This window comes from Mugil cephalus, chromosome 20, assembly GCF_022458985.1.
Source record: "Mugil cephalus isolate CIBA_MC_2020 chromosome 20, CIBA_Mcephalus_1.1, whole genome shotgun sequence".
In the NCBI taxonomy this organism is placed as follows: Eukaryota; Metazoa; Chordata; class Actinopteri; order Mugiliformes; family Mugilidae; genus Mugil; species Mugil cephalus.
Window position 1 is genome coordinate 7,460,636 of NC_061789.1, and position 22,987 is coordinate 7,483,622.

General features: G+C 43.3%; 3 protein-coding genes across 5 annotated transcripts in view; 1 reads left to right on the plus strand and 2 right to left on the minus strand.

The window, feature by feature from the left end:
• Positions 1 to 288: 288 nt before the first annotated feature.
• On the plus strand, positions 289 to 2,622 carry LOC124998167 (galactose-3-O-sulfotransferase 4). Its single transcript, XM_047572391.1, has 2 exons — positions 289 to 928; positions 1,018 to 2,622. Exons 1-2 carry the CDS (start codon positions 672 to 674, stop codon positions 1,907 to 1,909), a joined length of 1,149 nt encoding a protein of 382 aa, XP_047428347.1. The 5' UTR covers positions 289 to 671; the 3' UTR covers positions 1,910 to 2,622.
• Positions 2,623 to 3,217: 595 nt separating this feature from the next.
• LOC124997697 (cysteine protease atg4da) lies at positions 3,218 to 9,860 on the minus strand. The gene is made up of 11 exons (XM_047571627.1): positions 9,707 to 9,860; positions 8,046 to 8,293; positions 7,862 to 7,945; positions 7,614 to 7,787; positions 6,038 to 6,335; positions 5,838 to 5,902; positions 5,558 to 5,685; positions 5,272 to 5,350; positions 5,104 to 5,180; positions 4,189 to 4,308; positions 3,218 to 4,052 (listed from the first exon to the last, which is right to left on the minus strand). The coding sequence occupies exons 2-11, from the start codon at positions 8,239 to 8,241 to the stop codon at positions 3,882 to 3,884; spliced, it is 1,392 nt and encodes a 463-aa protein (XP_047427583.1). The 5' UTR covers positions 8,242 to 8,293; positions 9,707 to 9,860; the 3' UTR covers positions 3,218 to 3,881.
• Positions 9,861 to 9,952: 92 nt separating this feature from the next.
• The window catches only part of LOC124997696 (microtubule-associated serine/threonine-protein kinase 1-like), a 44,026-nt gene continuing 30,991 nt past the window's right edge, over positions 9,953 to 22,987 (minus strand). For all 3 annotated transcript variants that reach the window (XM_047571625.1, XM_047571624.1, XM_047571626.1), the window contains 18 exons: positions 21,942 to 22,074; positions 21,780 to 21,847; positions 21,322 to 21,398; positions 21,028 to 21,236; positions 19,920 to 20,058; positions 19,697 to 19,829; positions 18,274 to 18,439; positions 18,033 to 18,134; positions 17,062 to 17,184; positions 16,565 to 16,674; positions 16,293 to 16,453; positions 15,961 to 16,211; positions 15,651 to 15,875; positions 15,334 to 15,563; positions 14,231 to 14,353; positions 14,017 to 14,150; positions 13,732 to 13,919; positions 9,953 to 13,245 (listed from right to left, as the gene is read on the minus strand). In XM_047571625.1, coding sequence (XP_047427581.1) covers positions 11,678 to 13,245; positions 13,732 to 13,919; positions 14,017 to 14,150; positions 14,231 to 14,353; positions 15,334 to 15,563; positions 15,651 to 15,875; positions 15,961 to 16,211; positions 16,293 to 16,453; positions 16,565 to 16,674; positions 17,062 to 17,184; positions 18,033 to 18,134; positions 18,274 to 18,439; positions 19,697 to 19,829; positions 19,920 to 20,058; positions 21,028 to 21,236; positions 21,322 to 21,398; positions 21,780 to 21,847; positions 21,942 to 22,074 — 4,140 coding nt within the window. In that variant the 3' untranslated portion in view covers positions 9,953 to 11,677. The remainder of the gene's footprint in view (positions 13,246 to 13,731; positions 13,920 to 14,016; positions 14,151 to 14,230; positions 14,354 to 15,333; positions 15,564 to 15,650; positions 15,876 to 15,960; positions 16,212 to 16,292; positions 16,454 to 16,564; positions 16,675 to 17,061; positions 17,185 to 18,032; positions 18,135 to 18,273; positions 18,440 to 19,696; positions 19,830 to 19,919; positions 20,059 to 21,027; positions 21,237 to 21,321; positions 21,399 to 21,779; positions 21,848 to 21,941; positions 22,075 to 22,987) is intronic.

Below are 22,987 nucleotides of genomic sequence, written 5' to 3' on the forward strand. Positions count from 1 at the left end.
ATTAGTAAAATAAATAAATAAATAACTGAGAGAAACCGCACATGATGTGGTTTCATTGTGCATGTGTTGATTGTGACTGATCTGCCCGACACTTCCCGGAATAATTGATCTGTCTTTTGATATAGAACCAAAAAAATAAGAACACACGAAAGGCTACAACCACTCTTGTTGTTGTTTTAGTATATTTTTTAGCATATATGCACGATTAGTAAGCTAGTTAGCGTAGAATGTCAAGGGCTCTTTGACCCTGGCTCTGTGGGGTTTCTGATCGGCTTATGGTCAGATCACGACTATGTCGCTGTCTTTAAGCTGTAGTGTACACAATCCTGTGCTGGGGAGCTCTTCATGGCATGCTGCTAGAAAGGAAACAACCAGAAGTCAAAGTTTGGTTTCAGTAAAAGGAGGGGAGACATGACCCTCCACTCTTTGGTCACCCTGGTTTGGAGGCACCGTGCGAGAGGACTCGTAGGGATCTTAAGCATCATCTTTCTGCTCATACTCATAGGTACTTACTTGGTGCAGCATTTAAGGTAGGTAATAGGATTTCTTTTTTGACTTATGTCTGTAGGAATGAGAACTCTGAGCACCGATGGTGAATTAATTAATGTAAACGTGGTTTGTTTTCTTTTCAAAGTGCTAATAATTTGCAGAAAGGTTGGCGTAAGTTGCCAATGATGGAAACACCTAATGCCCTGTACCCAGACCACGATGGAAGAAGTGACTCTCGGTCCTCGGAGGTGCAGTCGAAAAAGGATTCCCATCTTTATAAAGTTCTGAAGAAGAGGAAACACACGCCTCCTGTAGTTTTCCTAAAAACACACAAGACAGGAAGCAGCACCGTCCAAAACCTGCTGTTCCGCAAAGGGGAGATGGACCGAGCTACGTTTGCGTTCCCCCATCACACCTTCCAGTTCAGCTATCCGGATAAGTATGGCAGCTGAAATCTCTACGATGGCTCCGCTTTTCAGTGGTTTTAATGTTGTTGTCGCTGTATTCAACATTTCGCTCTGTTTTCAGATTCAGGGAAGATTTTGTGGAGCAGTTACCCGAAGGCTCCACTCACTTCGACATACTTTGTAGCCACATGCGCCTCAACGTGGAGCCGCTGAAACGGCTGATGCCACGCAACGCCATCTACATCACGATCATACGTGAACCCGTGGGGACATTTGAGTCCGTTTTCTCTTCTTATGCCTCAACCGTTCCTGCTTTCGTCTTAGCCAAGGAGGCAGCGGTGAACGGATCAGCACTGTCAGCGTTCCTGGAGTCACCGGAGTCGTTCTGGGACCCTACAGAGCCTGGTAACAGCCTTGGAAATAACCCCGTGAGCTTTGATTTAGGTCTTGACACCCAGCTGTGGAACTTCTCCTGGCAGGCCGACGTAACTCTTCTCAAAGAGACCTTCCAGCTGGTCATGATTGCGGAGCACTTTGACGAGTCTCTGGTCCTCCTGGCAGACCTTTTAAACCTAAAACTTAAGGATCTTTCCTATGTCCGGCACAACGCTCGTTCCACTAAGGATGTCGCCCCACTGGACAACACAATGAAGGCCAAAATACGAGCCTGGAACAGTCAGGACGCGCTGCTCTACGACATGTTCCTCAAGTTGTTCTGGGAGAAGGCGGGGCAGTACGGGCTGGAGAGGCTGAGCAGAAACGTGGCTCTGCTGAGGGCATCCACTAAGAGAATCAGGCAGAAATGTGTGGCCAGGAAAGAGGCACCCTCTGAGGAAGTGGACAGCTTTACAAGACCCTGGCGGACGGATTCAGTCACTATCTTGGGTTATCGCATACAGAAGAATCTGACCAAGCAGGAGCAAAGATTCTGCATGCGGCTGGTGCTGCCTGAACATCAGTACCATCAACATCTGTATCTCCAGCAGTACGGCCGGGCCATGAGGACTGTGTGAAATTTATTATTATTTTTTTTTTTTAAAAAAGCTGAAACAAGAGGAACTGGACTTTGATGGAGTACCATTCATATAGATTGGAAAACGAAAACAGGATCAAAACAGTTTCCTCCATCTACGAAAGTATCTGATTGTTAACAGACCGTTAGGGATGCGAGTTTTAGGTGGACGGCACCCACAGATGTTCCTATTTAAACCCAAACTCCCTGACAGTCTTGTGCAACTGAGAACTTGGATGAAACGTCCTCGAAAAACTCCATTTAACCCTTGTGTCTTTAGGAAATACCATCACCTAGTTGACTGGAAACCTTTACAAACATCAAGAAAGTAGATGCTTTAGTTTCTGGTGTTGCTGGACTTGCTTGAGTTTTTTTCTGACTGATATTCTTGGTTTATATTTGGAAATATTTGTTGGTGGTGCCAACTTGAAACTCACATGTGCAGGGACCAGGTTCAACCAGATACTCACCTGTAATTGCTCAAATTACCCTGGGGTTGTTTTTTTAGTGGCTCTCTAAGGACCCATCAACAGCCAAGGGTTTTTACACATTGACTCTGGAGAGTGTGCGTTCATTAATGGGGTGACTGGTTAAAATAAATATCCTTAAGAAAGTTGAGACAAGTCCAGTTACCTTTGTTACATTATGATTGTGTTAGTCTCCCTTGTACTTCAAGACTCATCAAAGAATGGACATGGTCCTTCTGGTCCTCCTGTGGTGTCTGGTAACAGTGTGGGTTGAAGGTTGGGGCCTCTGTGGATCAGGCTTGTTCCAGTGCATCCCACAGATACTTGATCAGTTTGGGATCTAATGAATTTTGAGGCCAGGTCAACACCTTATGCTGTTTTTTTAGTTGTTCCTGAACCATTTTTCTGTGTCTGTGTCAGGCTACATTCTGCTGGGGATGGCTGCTGCCATCAAAGAGTGTCATTGCTGTGTGGTGGTGGTGCCTGGTCTGGTCTAGGTGGATGCTACATGTCTAAGTAACATCCACACGAATGAATACCAAGTCTAGAGGTTTCCTAGCAGAACACTGAATAATCACAAGAGGGTCAATGTTATTCTCTTCTACTGTTACATCCTAGCATCCTAACAAGCGAAAGTTTGCTGAAAAAAACTAAAGAAGAGACAGAAATATTTTTGTTTGACATGTTTTCTAATAAAAAAACAAAACAATGCTAAATGGGAATTAAAGGATGAACAAAGTCAGTACATCATGACATTGCATTATTTAATCCCTCCTTCACCACTACACCCAACTCCTCTTAATGCCGTGGCTAAACATTAGGAATGCAGCAGTCAAGCAGTCTTCACCGCATTAACTTTGTTTTTAATTGGTTTTGACAATGAAATTCCTAAACTGTTTATTTAGATAAAAGACTGTAAAACCAGTCCAGCCGATGAGAGTATACACATATATATAAACATATATATCCCAATGCATTATTCCAGTTCATTTGACAAGCATTTAACTTTTAATAAGTTTTTCCTTTTCCCCCCAGAAAGGGCAACCTCTTTTTCTGTTCCTCATGTGTGAGTCACATGTTCGCCAGAATCAAATTTTCTAATCCATTCAAAGTGCGGCACTACTTGTCACATGACACCGAACAATGGGAGGCTGTGTGTCTCGTTTTAACTCACGCCTAATGTTTTTCCTCTGGGTGAAACGACTAATTAACTCTGAAAATTACTCTTCATGGTTCTTTGATTTCCTTCAACTAAATCACACCGATATAAGGAGTCTTCTCTTAAAACATATAAAAATAGAAATATGAGCAAAACTCTAATTCTAATAATCAAACAGTGTAATTACAAATACCTGATCACTTCATAAAAAAAAAACCCTATAAATATACCGTCCAGCTTACTGTCCGTAGATCTTGACAACCTTGTTTGCTATTATGCTCAGCAGTAGTTTCCCAGAAATGTAAATGTCACAGTCTTCAATCGAGATACATTTGACGTTCTTTAGTTCATATCAGAACGAACTCCTCCATGCTGTCGCTAGTGTCGGCTCTTCTCAGTTCGTCCTTCCTCTGTAAAAATGTGGTGGTGTTATTGGGGCGACCGATTCCCTGGTCCTCTTGACTTCCTCCTTCAGAAAATATAAACATTGGGTACGTCCCTGCAGAAGTGGACAGAGCCTTAGAGAGACAGGGAGAAGACAAACTGCCATAAGATTGGGTGCAAAATATATAATGAAAGCAAAAGCAGCAGCATTTTTTTTACAGGTTACAGGTTCTATGAACGTTGAGCCAAATAACAAGAATGGGGCCATACCTCATTAACATCCATGCATAATGATTCAAAGTCCTTTTGTCGCTTTGCATAAAATCCTATGGTGCAGCTGGGGTCCATGCGAGAGAAAGCCACTTTCCTGGGGTATTTACAGTGAAACGACTGCAAGAAAAACATCTCATTAGATTCTGAACCCAACCAGTGACATGTGGTCCTGTGGAGGAACTTCAGCAGTTAACACGGGGTACATGAAAAAGACTGAGGGCAGCTCAAACTTCATTTAATTTAACAGAAATTGATTAAATTGAATCACTAAATAAGTAGACATCCACATACTGAATCACTTGAAAAAGATGCATTGCAACAGAGAGAGCATGACAACAACGTAGCACGAAAACTAGCGAGTTAGCTAAAAGTAAAGGCTAAATGGCTGAAACAGCTTGAAGCATAAACGTGTTAAAGTAATGTGTTGCTTTAAAAGTAATGAATAAGGGCTGAAATATCAAGAACAGTGAAGTCTGAATAGGAACATAATGTATAACCGGTTACTATAGCTAAAGGTAGCTTAATGTGTAAAACAGTTAGCTAAAAAATAATGTATAAATTGCTGTAAAGGTTAGAACTAGACCAATAAATATTGGCCAACTAGTCAGCTAGACGTAGAAATGATTTCAATGTAAAAATGTATAAATTAGTGTAATGGTTAGCTTAATGTCGCGCATAGAAAGGAAAATGTTAGCTAGTTGGCTAAAAGTGGTTTAAATGGCAGAATAGTCTAGATAGTTAACACTGCTGTGGTCGACAACATCGTTCAGATTAACACAACTTCAACATGACCGGCGAAAGTATTTTAAGAGCTGAGTTTATAGAACCGTGCGGTTACTTCAGGAAACCGCTCTTTCAAGTGACTTTCATGTAACAGCCGTCACACGAGGAGATATCAAACACACCACATACCTCCAGGGGAAAGTTTTTCTTTGTTACGTCCACTGTGGGCTGACAGTAGTGAGGGTCCAAGTACAGCAAATGTTCATCTTTTTCAAAGCCAGAGGAAGAGAAAAAAAAAATGGAAACGGGGGCGACATCAACGAGATGCAAAACAATCACAAGCTGCGCTGCACCTACCCTGGAAGCCGACGAAGAACAAAGAGTGCTTGGGTTTGCCGCCAATTATTCCGATGCAGCACGGCAACTTCAAGAGACTCTGTGGGGGAGGGAGGGCGGATTTGATTTTAATTATTTTTTTATTTTTTTTTACTAATTCAGTAACACTCAGCAGGAATTTGAGACCACAGTCAAACTCATAGAGGAACTGTGCAACTGCACTGCATGTGGGAAAAAAGAAACGTGTGAAAACTCTTTGTAAGCCCATTATAACACCCCTGTGAGTTAATGCACGTAGTTTGAATACTTTGATGCAGGTGATGTAGGCGGGATTGAGATCTTGTCCTCCGAGTCGCACAGGAACCAGGATGATGACAGACTTCCAGGGGCAGGGGGGAGGCTGTTCGCACAACTTCTTCACGTCCTGCAAGTAGACTAAGGACGTAGAAGAATTAAAGGTTTAAGTAATTCTCTAACAACGATTTCATAAGAAGCCATATTTCCCTTTGCCCCTTTAACTGCGTGATACAACGTTTAGCCACGTAGCTTCACACGTTTAGCGAGGTTTAATGAAAGAAAATACTCACTGGTGCAATCTTGTGCAACATACACAACTAGATCGGGAACGTCCGCTGAAGATGCCACAGCTTTCCTGAAAAAAAGAAAAGAAAAAAGAAGGTTTAAGGCGCTGTTAGAGTTCTGCAGGATCTAGATGCACCTAGATTTTTGTTTTCACTTCCACTTCTTCCACTTCTTGCGCATAGTTACATTTCTGGGGAGGTCTCACCGGAGGATATGTGCGGCAGTGGACGGGCCATACCAGTCCCCGGCCTTCTTCCCTGAGCTTCTGCCCAAATCCACAAGCTTGTGAATGCCGAAAGGTGCGCTCGGGTGGTCGGCAAACCAGGACACCATCCTAGTGTGTGTGGCCTCGAAGGGTCTTTCCAGGCGTGAACCCAGGCTGAGTTTGCGACCTCGCTTATTTGCGCTTTCATGCGGATTCCATTCAGACTCTTCGCTGACTGCGGAGGGAAGCAGGTCCATGTCATCTTTGACCGCACGGTGGCTCGCGGACCAAGTCCAGTCTGAAAAAGACACAAAGAGGTTCTTTTCATCTCAGATAAAAGCCCAAAGAGGCTGAAGCGTGTGAAGCGACTCAGTCCAGTTTCATTTGTCTAAAATTAAGCTATAGAGAAATGACTTCACTTTAACCATCTGTGTTTTGTTTACAGAAAAGTCCCTGCTTTGAGGCGAGTACTTTCCAAAAGAGCAAGGACTGTAAGGGTGGGGTGTGCACAGTGACTGAACAATGGTTAAGACGAAAGCCAGAATCTGACTTTCTGACATCTGTTTTACCACATAAACAACTTGAATTATGCCACACGATGCATAATTTAAGGTCTCACATTGTCCTCGGTTTAACAACTTAATGTAAATCTCACATGTCCCCAGAATTGGTCCAACAAGCCTCGACTTAAAAATGCCACACAGATCGCTCACTCATTCATGCCTTTGTTCCCGCGACTTTCAGACTGCAGCTTTGATTGCAAATCACTTTAAAGTAGTTGGCCACGCCCCTTTTTGGAGGAGATTTGTCTCTTTTCACAAGAGAGCAAAAACCATGAAACAAAACCAATATGGCTTTTAATACAAAACTACAAAGTTCAGTCTCACACATTAGAAAGAGGTGGTTATGGGGGTTTTGTGTCGTATGGTTGTGTGGTGTGTTTTGTGTGGACCCCAGGAAGAATAGCTATGGCCTTGGCCAAAGCTAATGGAGATTCAGAAAAATGATAAATGATAAATCAACTTTTGAAATTGTAATGACTTCAAATATAATTTTAACCACTGAGAGAGCAAAGAAACAAATGTGTGGTATTTTCTCATATTTTGTGGGTATCAGACGTGTATTTATGTTGGAAAAATAATTAAAAAGTTGCATAATATGTCCAACTAAACGAAATAACGTGCAGTGACCACATTAGCGTTAGCGTATGCTAATTTACAGACATTTTTCAAGTATTTTCCACATAAAGAGAATTTCGCTTTAGTAGAGTTATACTGGTTATGCCAAATAAATAAGTCAGAAATGAAGTCTAAAGAAGTAGAGGTAGAAAAAAGCTACTAATGCTAACTAGCTTAGATTAGCTTGCCTTTGGATAGTCTATTACATGAACAAAGACAAATAGAAAATTATCCTTAAGAGGCAAAACAATTCAGATTTTACAGCTTAGTTTCTAATCAGAACACACTGGTTGCATCGTATCATGATGTATAAGTATTTGGCCTTATTAACTGATGTCTGTTCAGTCACTCACTGGACTATTTAAGTCGCACTGCGGTGTGTCTGTGTGTGTCGTCACCTGGTGGCATCAGGTGCAGCATCAGCCCTCGTGCCAGCAACATCTGGCTCGTGCGCAGAACGCAGCCCCAACCGCTGTCTGTGGTCAGAGAGCAGCCACCCAGCTGAGGGAAACCCCGTCGGTAGGTCAACCACAGGAGAGACGCGAAGCTGCGACGGAAACTCTCTCTGTCCCCTGACACGGTTACAGGTTCATTTAAAATGCCACTCACACAGAACAGATCATTTCTTAAAACGTGAAGGCCTCACCTTCATTCTTGAGCTCATAAGACTTTCCAAACATGATCAGAGAAGAGCTCTTGCTGAACTTGGATTTCTGCTTCAAGGGCCAGCCTGGTACATTAAACACAAAGTAAACTGGTTCACAGCACAAAGGGAGCATCTGCTTTGTAACTAAAGAATACAGTTTCAAGGCCAGAAAGATAAAACTAACCGTATTTCACGCTGTTCCACGCCGAGACCAGCCTGGATTTGAGTTTGCCTCGGTCTTCTGTCTCCAGATCCTCCACGCTCACTTCTTCTCGGCCCTGAGGTCGAGCAGATTCAGGGGAGAGGAAGAGCCAGTCATCCATGAGGTCAGCGGTCCCAGCCTGACCGTCACAGCGGCCGGAGGAGGGGCTAGGATTCATGACCGCAAACCACGAACGAGCGGAGAGAATTGCTCCTGATCACCGCAGCAGCCTGGGGACATCAGCCGACACAGACTCATTACGCACAGTACGCGTGACAAAAAGCAGCCGCATACAGTGAATTACGGGATGTATTCCTTCATCAAACCAATACTGCCCCTGGATTAGATAGAAACATGTGACTGCACCGTGTGACTGAAGGAATTTCGGACATGTCTTTTTAGCAGCAGCTCGAGCGGCGCCTGTTTCAAAACATCACACAGGTAGATACAGGCTAAAGGCAACACGCAGCAGCTCCACATAAAGATTCAATAAGCAGTTGCAAGAATGTGTTTATATAAGCAAAGTGAAAGTTTGAACCCGCCGCCCCATACAGGTGGCATTCTCACACACACATCCACATAAACACTCACATATCAAACATGCAAACACAACACCACAAGAAGAAAACAATGATACACAAATACAAATAACACGGACAAAAAAGACCAGTCTGTGTTGATCACTATGGTCATAACGCCAACGTTAGAGGAAGAAAGAAAGGAAATTAAATAAATAAAAGCAAGGAGTCAGGCAAAATGTAGGCTCTTTATATGAGATATGACCTTTGACCATGTTCTGTCATATTTATCCTTTAACCCGGGCGCTGAATAACTAATTTTTCACAGAGCCAACCCAAACATCTCCTCTCTAATCCAGTGAACAAAGGCAGGCTGGTTCTCCTGTCCTATTTCATCTTATTATTAGTTTGTTAACACTTTTTCTTATCATTTTATGAGTATTATATTACTGTGGACTGTACTGTTTCAGGTTATAACTACGTCTTTAGTATTATATTGTTACTTATAAAGTATCTCACACAGAACACAAAGTTAGGAAGGTGTCATAAAACCAGAACTTTATTTTTCTTGTTTCCTACCGCACCTACTCTACACACTACTCCACTCTGAAACTTTTGAGGGACCACTAAAGTTCTAGCTTTGTTATTCTTTCCTAATTTTCCCTTTTTTTGTGTGAAATACTGGATAAATGAAGGCTAATATGTTTAAAATTGTACATTCACCACACGATAATACACCATTAAGTGTAAGTGTAATGGAAGGAAAAGAGTAATATGTTCTTCTGGAATGAGATTGAAACTAAAGTAAAAGGAAAATAGCATCTGTGCTGTATTTGTTTAAATGTACACTAAGACTAAAAATATGTGAAGTCACATCAAAGATATAATGTAACATTTAAAAAATCTCTTTAGCGTCATTTCGATATTTTACACGTAGAAAATTCACCAATGGCAACTCACTTCCTAATCTTCCGTCACTTCTTATGGGACTTAAAATTATGAAAGTAAACAAGCTAAAACATTTTTTTTTTAATTACGGGTCAAAGAATACGAGAGAAAACGACGACACATTACAGTCCACACGTTAAATAAGAGTAAAAAACGCACACATAAATGTTATTTTACCTTCATCGTAGCATCTTCTTTTATTAGAGATAATCCCTGAGTGAATTTACCGGAGATTCCCGTCCGTTCCCTTGTGCCAAGTATCTCTTTATAATCCCTCGACTCGTCGAACTGAGGGTGGACGAGTGAAGTTGCACTTCCTGTTTACACGGGTCACGTGTTTATGGTTTCTGTGCCGTGATTGGTCAACAGAGGACCAATAGGAGTGAGGCTACTGTTTTAATGCAAGGAAGTCGAACACAAGCAGGTGTTTCTCTGCATTTTATTACTTCACTATAGGCTTTTTTTTTCTCCCCCCCATTGGTTTTTCACAACAGTGTCTGTTAAATATGTAGCATTGTAATGGACAGTCAACAGTCAAGGGATAGCTGCTGTAAAACATAAAATAAAACAAAATAAATAAAACAGCAAAAGTACAACTTTAGACTTATGGAAAGTCAAAACTGCACAGCCACACAGATTTGGTAGATTTTCCTGGTGTGGATGTAAAATTCAGAAAAATTCAAAATGATTCTAACTAATGTGAGTAGTAAAGCAGAATTTTAAATAATAATAATAATAATAAAAAAGTATAAATAGGACATGTAGAAATAAATAAATAAATACAAATATTTGACAACATAAAGTGCATTTTTTCCTCACATCACACACGAAAACACTTTGTCCAAACACCGGGTTAATGACCGTTTAAACCACTACATCATAATAGATAAAATAAAATTGATCTTGAATGGAAAGAAAAAGAAAAAAGGATGTCAGACTTCTTTGTTAAATGTACACTCATCGTTGAAGCTCAGGACTTCAGGTGTCGACCACAGGGTGTCAGTCTAAGACGGGTTCCCAAAATGTTTTAAACACACAACACTACTACCTCAACACTAGGACGCTCTTGAGAATCTAATCTGGTTTCACTGACACGGATGCTCAGTTTCATGGAACCGGGCACTCTTGGATTGCATATTGTTATAGTACAAAAACGACTCTACATTATCCCTAAATTAAAAACACTGGCACTTTCCTTCACACGTAACAAATACACGACAAACTGCATAAAAAGAAAAGAGTCGGTGAGAGAGCACACGCTCGAGTGTAAGTGATGCTTCTTTACCCACACTTATATGTTTGCCTAAAATGTATAATTGCACATTTAACTATGATCTTTTAAAACAGTATGTGTTTAACTGGCTTATTGCAACCTTCACCCCCCTTTTCTTCTTCTTCTCTAGAGCACAATGTAAACTTAGTAGTTGGGGACACCACCCAAAAAGAAAAAGGAAAAAGAAAAAGTGGCATCATTAGCACATTGCATATTGTCCCTGTGCAAGTTAATCTACGTCTTTTAATCCCACAGAGATTCAGCCCTTAAACAGATCTGAAACAAACCATTTGATCCGTCCGCCACCTCCAGCGTTTTCACGTCTCTGCCCGGCCTCCGCTTCATTCGTGATATTCTTCGGGACGCTACTAAACCCCCCCTCTGTGCTCGATCCAGTTTTGATTAACTGAGGAGTGTTGTACTGAACTTAAACGATGGCACTGGAGCTGATCTGAAACGTGGCTAATGCCCCCGTCGGACGCACATTTCAAAGTTTGTGTTCAGTCGAAAAAAGTTGTTCACAGTGTTTTCTACATTAAGGTCTGCTGTATATTTTTCTTTTTTTAAATATTCTTTTTGTCTTCCATGTACAGTGTCGGACATGCATTATGTACATAACAACACATCGTGATGGACGCACAGCACATACACAGGTCTACATTATGACACCATGTGCACACATTTTCCACCAGCAGCTGATGCATCTTTGATCTTAATCGTCTACATATTTGGTGTTTTGTTTTTTTTTCTTTTCTCGTTTTGTTGTTTCTCCTCCTGCAGGCGTTTCTGTCTTCCTCTTCGTTCGAAGTCATGATATGTCAGAGTGATGCTACGGTAAAAAGGCATTACATGGGAGAGTCTCGCTCTTCCTCGTATCACGAGTGATGCTTGGAGCCGCGGCTGCTTCCTTTATCCTGCGGGGCTGAGCCGGCGCCGCTCGAGGCCGACGTCTGAGCCCCGCGGCGGACGCCCCCGGCCGAAGGCTCCGCTCTCCCCGCCGCGTTCCCCCGCCTCTCCTCGCCCGACTTGGAGGCGTCTTTGGCCTTGCCTCCCTCTTGCGAAGCCCCTTTCATCGGCCCCAGCACTGTCTTGGCCACGCTCGTCAGCTGAGTGACGAAGCTGGACTTGTCTCCGGGGGACATGGGTCGCGTCTTGCTCGAGCAGGGGGAGGCCGCGTTGGAGGAGGGCGACGTGGGATTCTCCTCCAGAACCTCCAGGCGTGCCTTCTCCTCTTTGGCACCTCTGAGGCCGGTTGTCGGCTTCTCCTCTTTATGCTTGGCCCCGCTGGTTGGAGCCGGGGGCGCCGGTGCTTTGACTTTGGTTGTGTCGGCCGATTTCTCGCTGCCTCCTTTCTCCGCCGTCTCCGAGCCTTTACGTTGCTTCGACTGCTCCGTGGGCGACGATTTCTGTGAACTACCTTTGTCGCCGCTTGCTACGCCTTTTACTTTGTCCTCAGTCTTCTCTTGAGCTTTAGTTGCCGGTCCGCTGTCCGTTTGTGCACTCGGCTGCTTACCGTCTTGTTGCAGGCTTTTTGACGTGGCCGCGACCTTCTCGTTGGGTTTGCTCTTCAAAACCGCCGCCTCTGCAGTTGGAGTTTTGCTCCCGGGACTGGGTTTGACCTCAGCAGGCGAGACCCCAGACTTTACCTCCGCCGCGCTTCCGTTTCTCTTCACGACCTCACCTGCGGACGACGTTTTACTCTTGTCCGTGGCGCTGGACTTGGAGTCCGCTTTGGGAGCCGCTCCCTCGGCGTCCGACGCCGGCGTCTGGGTGTCTTTGTCTCTTCCTGTCAGAAGCGTGTCGCGGCTGAGCGGTGACTCCTGCCTCCCCAGCCTCCTTGCGGGCTTCAGGCCTCCGATCTCCCCGCCCATGGGGGGAGACGGGGAGGAAGACGACGAAGGGGATGGAGGAGGAGGTCCGTTCTCCCCTTCTATCTCCAGCAGACTTTGCAGACTGTGCTCACAGTGAAAAGAATCCCTCCTGTAGTCCCCGTGTGTCACCTCCAGGCTATGCTTGCGTAGCGACACCCCACCCGTCAGAGGAGAAGGGGACGAGGAGGAGGAGGAGGAGGACGGTAAAATCGGCGCTCCCAGCTTCTCTGAGGACTGCACCCTCTGCAGCAGAGGGGACCTGGGGGGCTCGGCGCTCTTGGGACGAGGGCGGGAAACGGGAGGGGAGGAGTGCAGCTTGGCAGGAAACATCTGGGTGGTGTTGGAGCTCCCTACGGTGTGGCCGGAGAGGGGCGGAGGGGAGGAGGTGGTCGGGGACGGGGTGTGAGCCAGGGGGGACAGGGGGATGTTGCCGGCGGATTTGCAGCGGGCGGAGCGGTACTGGCGGTGAAGCTTGGGGGACAGGCCGTGGAGGGAGCTGGGCCTCATGTGGTGGGAGGCGGCCGGGGAGTTGGGAGTGCTGGATGCCGGCGAGCTGCTCTGGGACGAGGTGCCTGAGGAGAGAGGAGGAAATTTCAACAAAGGAATTCAATTTCTCGCACTTGTTTTCCAGGAAACAACTTCTTTCACATGGTATAGTGATATAGAAGTGGACTAAAAAGTGTGTCAGTTACACTGTTGGATGTGGTTACAGGTGCAACAGAGTACAAACCACTCCCAGCAGTGGTGTGGTTTTAAATTCCAACCAGAGAGGGAAGTGAAACGCAGCTGCTTATCAATCTATTTGTGTCATCTCGTGAAAAAATATTCAGTGTCTTTTTTTCCTTCCTCATTTAAAATTTACAAAGCAGATTCGTGTTTGCTTGTCTGCAGTCGGCTCCACTCACCACGCGACTAATTACACGTTGGAATTAACAACTGCTTCAAAGCGCTTCTTCAAAAGTGAGAGCCTCTTCTAAAAGCCTTTAATAACACCAGTTATTGATTCTGGCTGTTAAAATTAACTTCAAACACAGGCCAGACTCGACTTCAACACTAACCCAGGTGAGGGGATTCGAGAGCGGAGCGGTAACTCTGAGTGGGCGAGCGGGCGGAGATGCTGTGGGTGGGGGAGCCCGGGAGGCTGTCTCCAGAAGACAGGGAGCGATTTAAAGAGGAGAGGCTGCGGCTGGTGTGAAGGAGGTTGGACTGTTTGGTGATTTTCCTGAACAGGGAGTTGCGCTTCTTACTGAAAGACAAAAAAAAAACAAAAACATAGCAATGATGAGAATAAAGGCTAAAAAGGTCTGTACAAATGCAATGAAATTAGCTTTGCAGCAACGCACTCTTGTCCCTCCTTGGCTCCTGCCCTCTTGCTGCGTCGTGCCATCTTGGATTTATAGCTCGACTTGCGAGCAGGACCCACTTTTATGGAAGTGTTCTCAAAGGGTGTTGTTGTAACGGTCACCTTGTTTCCACTCTGAAAATTACATAGATTTACAACATTTTAGAGGTCGATTTCATCTCGGTTTTAATTTCTGACAGACTGAAGTATCTCACCTTCAGGATGAGCTCCACCACCTCCGTGTGGACCAGACCATGGACCGACTCCCCGTTCACGTGGGTTATGAGGTCCCCAGCACTAAGTCCAGCCTCCTGAGCGGGACCTCCGTCCTCCACATGCTAAGATTAAAACAGATAATGTCGCTGATTTGGCCATTTAAAAAGACATTCATTGAAATTGTCATATGGCATTCCACAGGGCTCTATACTTGGTCCACAGAACTTTAAATTTTTGTTCATTTTCAAACAGATTTTTATAGCCCAGCCTCCTGAGCGGGACCTCCACCCGAGACATACTACGATGAAAAACGATAATGTCGTTGATTTGGCCATTTATAAAGAAATTCATTGAAATTGTCATATGGCATTCCACAGGGCGCTATACTTGGTCCACGGAACTTTTCATTTTTGTTCATTTTCAAACTGATTTTTATAGTCCAGCCTTCTGACCAGGACCCTCATCATCCACATGCTGCGATTAAAACAGATAATGTCACTTATTTGGCCATTTAGAAAGAATTTCATTCAAATTGTCATATGGCATTCCACAGGGCGCTATACTTGGTCCATAGCATTTTTTTAGTTTTGCTCATTTTCAAACATAGTTTAACAGAAGTATAAAATAAAAGTACTGAGGCAGTTAAATATTTATTTGTGCACTATTCATGGGTTCCTGTTAATATTATACTCATATTTAAAGGCCTTTCTGTAGTAACGTCACGTTGCAGTGGGTTTTGAGAATATCTTTGTCACTCATTCCTAACCAAAACAGGTCAAAGTAAACACGGACTGGTATTCTGTGCCCACAAATTAATTAAGTACTTGTGCGTAAGTAGTTTGTGTACATGGATGGGTAGATGAGAAGGTTAAAAGGTTGTTTTTCTTGGAAACCTGGAAGTTTCAGGCCTGGGTTTTGTAAAGTGTTGTTTCAACATTTTGTAGCTCTGCAGGTGGAAAGGTGGAAGCCAAAATTAGAATTTTTAATTATCCTGTTCAGCACTTTTTTATATTTTACTGTTTGATGTAAAGCTTAAAGCTGCATTACAATAATAAGCAGTAGAGACATAATTCTGTCAATGATGTTGTCTCTGCTCTCTCACCCAGACCATGTGATGCACGCTGTAAATGTCGCTGTCTCCCATGTAGACTCTGATCGCTCTCAGAGTGAAGCCATACTTCTTCCCGGAGCGGTGGATTGTGATCGGAGAGCGCAGGACGTTGACCATAGGGGAGTAGTCTCGGCTGGGGGAGGAGTCCCGAGACGAGGGGTTGGACGAGAGGGAGCGGGGAGACATGGGGCTCGCCAGAGGGGAGGCGCCGTGTTGCTCCACTGAGGAGAGAGCGGTTAGGATTTATTTCAAGTTATTAAGTCCTTTTCTTTTGTTTTTTTTTTTTTAAATATGAGACGTGTCCTTACCTGCAGGAATCATGACAGACAGAGCAGTAGCAGAGGCAGATTTAATAACTTTGGTTCCAGGTCGTGAAGTAAGTTTGTCTCCCTCAGCCGAGAGCTGCTGGTGTCGAACTCTTCGCAAGACGAGGTCTGTGGTGGCCCCGCGGGAGGCCTGCGGGTCGGGAGGCCCTAAAACGGTAGCACCGCCCGACAGAGGCAGCGATGCATCGGCAGGTCTCAAAAGTTTATCTGTGATATGATGGAGATATGAAAGTAAACAGAAACTCCTCATATCATATGTTTTCAAATAATTAGTGATGACATGCTGCCTTACCTCCAGCTGTGTGGCCGTTACCATCCTTAAAAAGTGTCCTCAGGTCGCCTTGAGAGGGGCTGGCTCCCTCCAGGGAAGTCCCTCTCATCTTCACTGCAGGTTGCTTTCCCGGCACAGGCAACTCAGAGTCCAGCTCCAGGGGGGAGGCCATGCGATACGTATCCATGAGAGCGGAGAAGCGTCTTCGGGCCCCGGACGGCTGACTGGAGTCGCTCTCCATGAAGGACGACTCGGAGCAGGACAAGCGCTTCCTGAAAAAGCGAAACTTTTAAATAAAGCTTTTTCTCACTGAGCAAAAGCAGCTCTGTTTGCTCACTCTTCTCTGCACTCACATTTCAGGCGAGCCAGTCCGCCAGCTCTTGTCTCGGAGGGTGACACTTCCCAGACTTTCTCTCTTGGCCACTCGATCCTCCCGGGGGATCTTGTGATCCCGGAGAGTCACGGTGTGGGGTTTATGCTCCAGCTGAGACAGATGCTCCATACTGCTGTACACCTTCGGACGCACAAAACATTACAGTTAGTTTTTTTTTGGCAAAGACTGCGCCGTTGCGTGGATTGGTGAACGAAGATTTTATTTATTAAGATTTTTATTACAGGTCCTGACCTTGCTGAAGCGTGGGGAGCAGGACGAGAAGCGATGAATCTCCACAGGCTCGTCGTCGTTGGTGTCGTCCTCGTCGTATGACTGCACGTGATGATACCGCTCGGACCGGGCTAGAGACGGGAAGCAGCAAGACACCGTGGTTTAAAAACCCCATTCAGATATTATGTTAACATCTGTCATTCCATTGATCATGGTTCTCAGACAGTGGTAGAGATACATTAGTGAGACCCAAAGATGTTGTGTTTATTTGCATACAGAGCACAAAGTGAGATCAGATCTGGAAAACTGGCTGCAGATGTATCATAATTCCAAGTGTGAACACAGGCACTAAGACTGGCAACTTGTGATCGGATAGCCCTAATGACAGTGCTGAAAATGATTCAGAAGACGCCGAGCTGTTTTGATGACTAAGACTTTCCTGCTCTGCGAGGGCTCTGTCGCCCCCGTTTGGGATCAAAGTTTTCTCGAGAATCCCGCATCCGCGAACGTGAACTCACTGTCAAAATAGCTGGTGTCTTCCTCTGACTCGAGGTGAGGGATGAACTCTGCCTTCTGTCTCAGCAGGCTGTTCCAGTCCACCTCTGTGAAGAACGAGTGCTGCTTCACTTCAAAAGCACCACCTGGAGGGTAGGAGGGACGGACGGAGACGGGGAGCATGCACAGCAGGGGGGAAGAGAGGGGGAAGGCAGACAGGTGAAAAAGTGCAGCCCTGCAGCACCTCGACTCATTTTGAGGAAGACAGAAGTTGACTCATGTGGGTAAACTGAACCTGTGAGACAAAGTGCAGTGCAGACAGTTCTAGGTCACTCATTCATAATCAGGGGTAGGTGTACCCATGGGGTACGTTGAATAGTGTAAGCGGAAGAAATATTAAGATTTTATCTTAATCTTTAGCTTAAAAAAATAATAGAGTATTAAAATTACAATTCTGTTCATGCATTGGTGAATTTTGAGATTTTGGGCAATTTTGCCTTCATATCATGTATATTTATAGACTCGTACATAGACCTTCAACAGGGGCTGCAGGGGGGTTGCAAAATCTTTGGTTGATTATACATTTTTATATATATTTTTTTAATTTTCCCCCTCAATTTTGAATTAATTCAACATATTTTAGTAAAGGGATAAATGGATCTTTCAGTCTTACACTCCACTCATTCACAAACAACAAATGATTCACAGTAGGCCCCGCCCCTATCGCTGCTGAGCCAATCACGAGGCTGCACATTACAGTCCCCAGGTGAAATCCCAGACGCACGCTGATTAAATCACACCTGGGATTTTAAATCCAAATGCTATGTAACCAGAGTCAAAATAAACATGCAGGTAATTTCTATGTACAAATTTAGCCACTTTCCAAGAAGAAACTGGAGAAGTTATCGAGCAACTGATGATGAAGACGTACAAGACTTCATCTGATTAGGGCCTGTGGTAAAAAAACAAAACAAACAAACACTGTAGCACCGACCTGTGCCGAGTCGAACCAGGGGGTTTGTCTGCAGGAGGGAGGAGATGAGGTGCTGCGCATCAACAGGGAGAGCTTCATCCCCCTCTGGCCACACAATGTCGTCTTCCCAGATAAAGCAGACACACACAGAGAGAGGAGGGCATTAGGGAACACAATAGTAAGTAAGAACAGTGGTGTAAGACAAAATGCTCAGTGCATTCATGAGCATTGAAGAGCATGTGGATCTTCTTTGAACTCTCACCTGTAATGACCTGGCCGAACAGCTCCTCTGGAGTGTCTCCAAAGAACGGCACACAGCCCACCAGGAACTCGTACAAGATGATGCCCATCGCCCACCAGTCCACTGGCTTCCCATAACCTTGTCGAAGGATAACCTCTGGGGCGATATACTCCGGAGTGCCACAAACCTTGAAGCAAAAGCAACACTTGATTTACTGCAGCTGTTCTGTTTATTCAACAGGGGGTCCGCGACCCCTAGTGGATTCGCACAGGTACTGCAGGGGGGGTTGCAAAATCTTTGGTTGATTAGACATCTTTGTATATTTTTTGAATTCTTACCCACAGTTTCCCCCTACGAATTTAAATTTCTTTAAATATACAATAACACGAATCCAACATATTCTAGTCAACGGGATAAATGGAGGCAGATGACTTTATCTTTCTGTCAACTACGGTGGACGGGAGGTGCAACCTAACATTACAAAATGTGAAGCACTTTTACAAAGCTTGAGACTAATTTACATTTTAGAAAACATTTTACCATAACACATTTACAAGTCCCGAAACAAATTAACAAGACGCAAAACCCTTTTACAAATGTCACCATCAACTGGAAAAGGGAATGTACCAACTTTGTTGTTGACATTGATGGTAATGTTGGTGGTTTCGTTTTTCATGTGGTCAGTCTTCAGAGTTTTTAAATTGCATGGACCAGACCAACGAACCAAACGCCATTGGTTTTACTTGGATTTACTATTACTATAACTACTATTACTATATTAACTATTGCAATGTTTTGTTAGTTTAAAATTAAGGCGTTCATCATCTTCCAGTGAAGGCCTATCCCTAGATCAGGACTTTTGCAGTTACAGAGAATTCTTGTGGTTGCAATCTGAACCCTCGCCACCAGGCGTCACTTGTTCCTACACAGTGGCCCTTTAAATTATACAACTGCAAAGTGAGCGTGAATGCAGCATGGATATTTATTCATGGCCAAGTAGATCGCTTCGGAGATGCCAAGACAAGATGAAAGGCCTCGTGAGCGTTTTTCATGTGCAGATGGCCATGCGCTGAATGCTAACAGATTTTTCTGACTGCCATGATGTCTGCACGAGAAATAATGAAGCTTCAGATTCAAAGCATGAGCGCCGAATGAAAAGCCGGAGAAATATGAGCCTTACCTAAAAGGGAAATGATTATAACACTGGCCTATTGTCCTGCCAACTGTCTCATTTTGTCATGTTTCAGTTGTGCCTGCTGCACAATGACAGGGAATATCTTTGCATAGAAATGAAGACATCAAAGGATAATTCGTATTGAAACTTACTAGTTAATAAAATATATCACATACTACATTTTTGGTCAGGTCTCTTGTTGGAGGTTCTTTAAATGGAGTAATGGAGTAGAATATGAGTCCACTGTAATCAAATTCATGTTGTTGTCACCTGTTTATCTAAAAACTCCCGAGTATCCTTCTCTATGTGTCCTTCATACAGGTTGGTGGTCAGACTCATCAGACCCATCTTAGACAGGCCAAAGTCAGTGAGTTTGATGTGGCCCATTGACGTGATCAGGAGGCTGAGAATAGAAAAAAATAAATAAATAAAGTGAATTTCAATGGAAAACATTTATTTAATCTTTTAGTTGGAACTAAATACTATATCTTACTTGTCAGGCTTCAGGTCGCGGTGCACGATGCCATAGTTGTGCAAGTATTCCAGCGCTAGCACCGTCTCTGCGAAGTACATGCGAGCCATTTCCACAGGCAGGGCGCCGATGTTCTTCAGCAGCGTGGCACAGTCCCCACCTGTAGTAAATTAAATCGAGAATACATAATTTAAAAACAACTTTCACAAATAACCTCCACTGGACATTCAGAGTTTATTCTCCTATATGACCAAGACCAAGGCCTAAACCAAAGACTTTATGGTCGTATAAAGCACTATGACCTAGACCACTAGTGTCTTATTATTGGCCTCAGTGCACACAAACACACACACACGCACACACGCACACACACACACACACACACATACATATATATATATATACATATATATACCTAGTGGTCCAAGTCATAGTGCTATTGATTTGACAGTCCAATACTCACAACTTCAATATTCTGGTAGTGATTTAAGTTTACATGTTATTGTATTAATTATGATAAAGGGGAGCTATTTACATTGTCAGGATTAAAATGTTGACAGTTCATATTAATAAATCACTTCGCAGTTTTCTGATATGCATGTTGAAGTGTCTTTAATGCGTATGGATCTCTTGGGAGGCGGTTACCTGAGTAGGTATTCACAGAGTTTTGATCTTGATTTCTCTCTCTGTTTCACTCTCTTATATTGTTTGTATAATTGCCTTATTTTTTGAAGTAAATGGTGCAACAGGACTAGACGGTCGTGTGGCTTCACTTATTAGGAACCTGCAATCTAAATAATTTTAACATAACATATACATATAAAAACATATAGTCAATTTGTCGGTTTCTTGATTTTTATTCCTCACTCCCGTACCCACCTAGTCAGCATACACTGTAAAAATTGGAATTGTTAATTGTAGTGAATTTAACCAAATTTCTTGCAACTAACACTTGTTTTTCTTGATGGGGAACCTGTAGATGAAGTATGTGTGCACAAGACTTAAAATCTGTAAAACCTGTCAACCATACAGACAACAGTTGACAAAAGTTGATTTTACAGTGCACTGTCATTTATTGGCTGCTTAGGAAATCACATCAAGATCTACAGCTCATCTCTACGCCCCTCACCTTCCACGTACTCCATGACCATGCAGAGGTGCCGGCGGGTTTCGAAGGAACAGAACATGGAAACGACAAAGGGGTTCTCCGCGAAGGTCAGGATGTCCCGTTCCACGAAGGCCTGCTGGATTTGGTTCCTCAGGATCAGGTTTTGCTTGTTGATCTTCTTCATGGCAAATCGCTGGCGGGTCTCCAGGTGACGCACCAAGTAAACGGCGCTGGTTCACACAGAGGCACAGATGTGGCTGCATGTAATACGTCGTCGTTGGCAGAATGAAGAGGATCGTGTGAAGCTCGACTCACCCGTACGCTCCGTTACTGATGAGCTTGATGGTCTGGAAATCTGCTTCTCCTGGTGGTTTCATGGCTCTAATCTTACCCTGTGGATGAATTATCATAATACATGCAACCTTATGTTCGGAAAGACACATTTAAACATAAACAGAAAGCTGTTTCAGTTGTGTCCACTCTTTCCTATTTCTTAATTTTCTTTTTTTTTTTTGTCTACTTGGCTTAATTTTGTCAGTTGGAGGTGTGCCTAATGCTAAAGGGATTTAAGGAGAGGGATATCCCGTTCTCAGGAGCTCAGCATAACTCAGATGGATAGAAGCATGTATGCCAAGTCATTAGCAGATGAAGCAGACGTTTTCACTGAGAGCAGCAACGGTAACCTTGGCAGGTCGGATGTTTTACTGTCTGAAAAAAGTTCGGAAAAGGACTGAGCACCGGAGAAATGACGACACCGGAGAAATTATTCTTACCTCTGTTGAGTCATCGGTTTCGGGAGTTATTGGTCCCTCGCTGTCGTAGCTGTCAAGGTTTACCATGTCTAATGACAAGGATAGAGATTAAAAAAAAAACATATTTTATTTTCTAAAATGTTGAATCCATCTGTCGTACAAATGTATGAGTCTCTGCCTCACCTTCAATTGGGTCCCTGGTCAGTCCCAGCTGGCTTATGATGTAACGAGGAATGTCTGTTTTCATCAGATGACCCTCCTTGGCGTGGTCCTCCGCCGCCTCCAGCAGATGGTAAAACTCCTCCGGGTTAAACTCCTGCAGACCAGAGCAATGAGACTTAAACCGACGATAAGGAAACTCTTATTACTCATCCATTAATATTACTTTTTTAATTCAAAACACCAAAAGAAACAAGCAAAAACCGGCGAAAAGGACAACTAGACTGTTGGGTGAAACTGGCATGACTATAGTCTATTACCAACCAGACACTCACCTGTAATTGGGAGACTCTGTTTTAATTAAAACATAATATTTAAAACATAACATAAAGTACTGTAACGCAATGTAACATGACGTAAAACATCATATAATAGAATATAATATATGTAACATACTGTAATGTAACGTTATATTATCTATGACATATAATACATATAATACAATACTATATAATATAATGGGGCGTTAAACATAATATAACATAATGTACCATACCGTATCTTAACGTATATACCATACCGTATCCTTCACATAACGTAACAAGATAAAATGTAACGTAAAATAATGCAACGTAATTTGAAATAATGTAACGCAATATAACGTGACACAATGTAATATAACAAAATATACCGTAATGTGACATTTAAAACAACAGATGTTGATTAAACGTACATAATATAACATAACATACTGTAGCGTTATACATATGATACAATATAATATAATGAGATTAAACACAATATAACGTAATGTACCGTAAAGTACCACACGTAAAAGTAATATAACATAATATTATATAATATATATATAAAATAATGTGACGTAATATTAAATAATATAACGTAAAGCAACGCAATATGACATAATATAACCTAACATAACATTTAAAACAACAGATGTTGACCAAATTGCTGTAGAAGTGCAAGAGCAACATGGATATAATATAATATAATATATGCTGTTAAACGTAAATAGTAATATAACATAACATCATATAACAATAATGTGA

What these genes read in the sequence shown, in the direction of transcription:
- LOC124998167 (XM_047572391.1), top strand. Translation starts at nt 672, where the DNA reads ATGATGGAAACACCTAATGCCCTGTACCCAGACCACGATGGAAGAAGT. An exon ending in CAGTTCAGCTATCCGGATAA is followed by an intron (nt 929 to 1,017) that starts GTATGGCAGCTG and finishes CTCTGTTTTCAG; the next exon opens with ATTCAGGGAAGATTTTGTGG.
- LOC124997697 (XM_047571627.1), bottom strand. Translation starts at nt 8,241, where the DNA reads ATGAATCCTAGCCCCTCCTCCGGCCGCTGTGACGGTCAGGCTGGGACC. An exon ending in GTGGAACAGCGTGAAATACG is followed by an intron (nt 7,946 to 8,045) that starts GTTAGTTTTATC and finishes TTAATGTACCAG; the next exon opens with GCTGGCCCTTGAAGCAGAAA. An exon ending in CCTACATCACCTGCATCAAA is followed by an intron (nt 5,351 to 5,557) that starts GTATTCAAACTA and finishes CCTCCCCCACAG; the next exon opens with AGTCTCTTGAAGTTGCCGTG.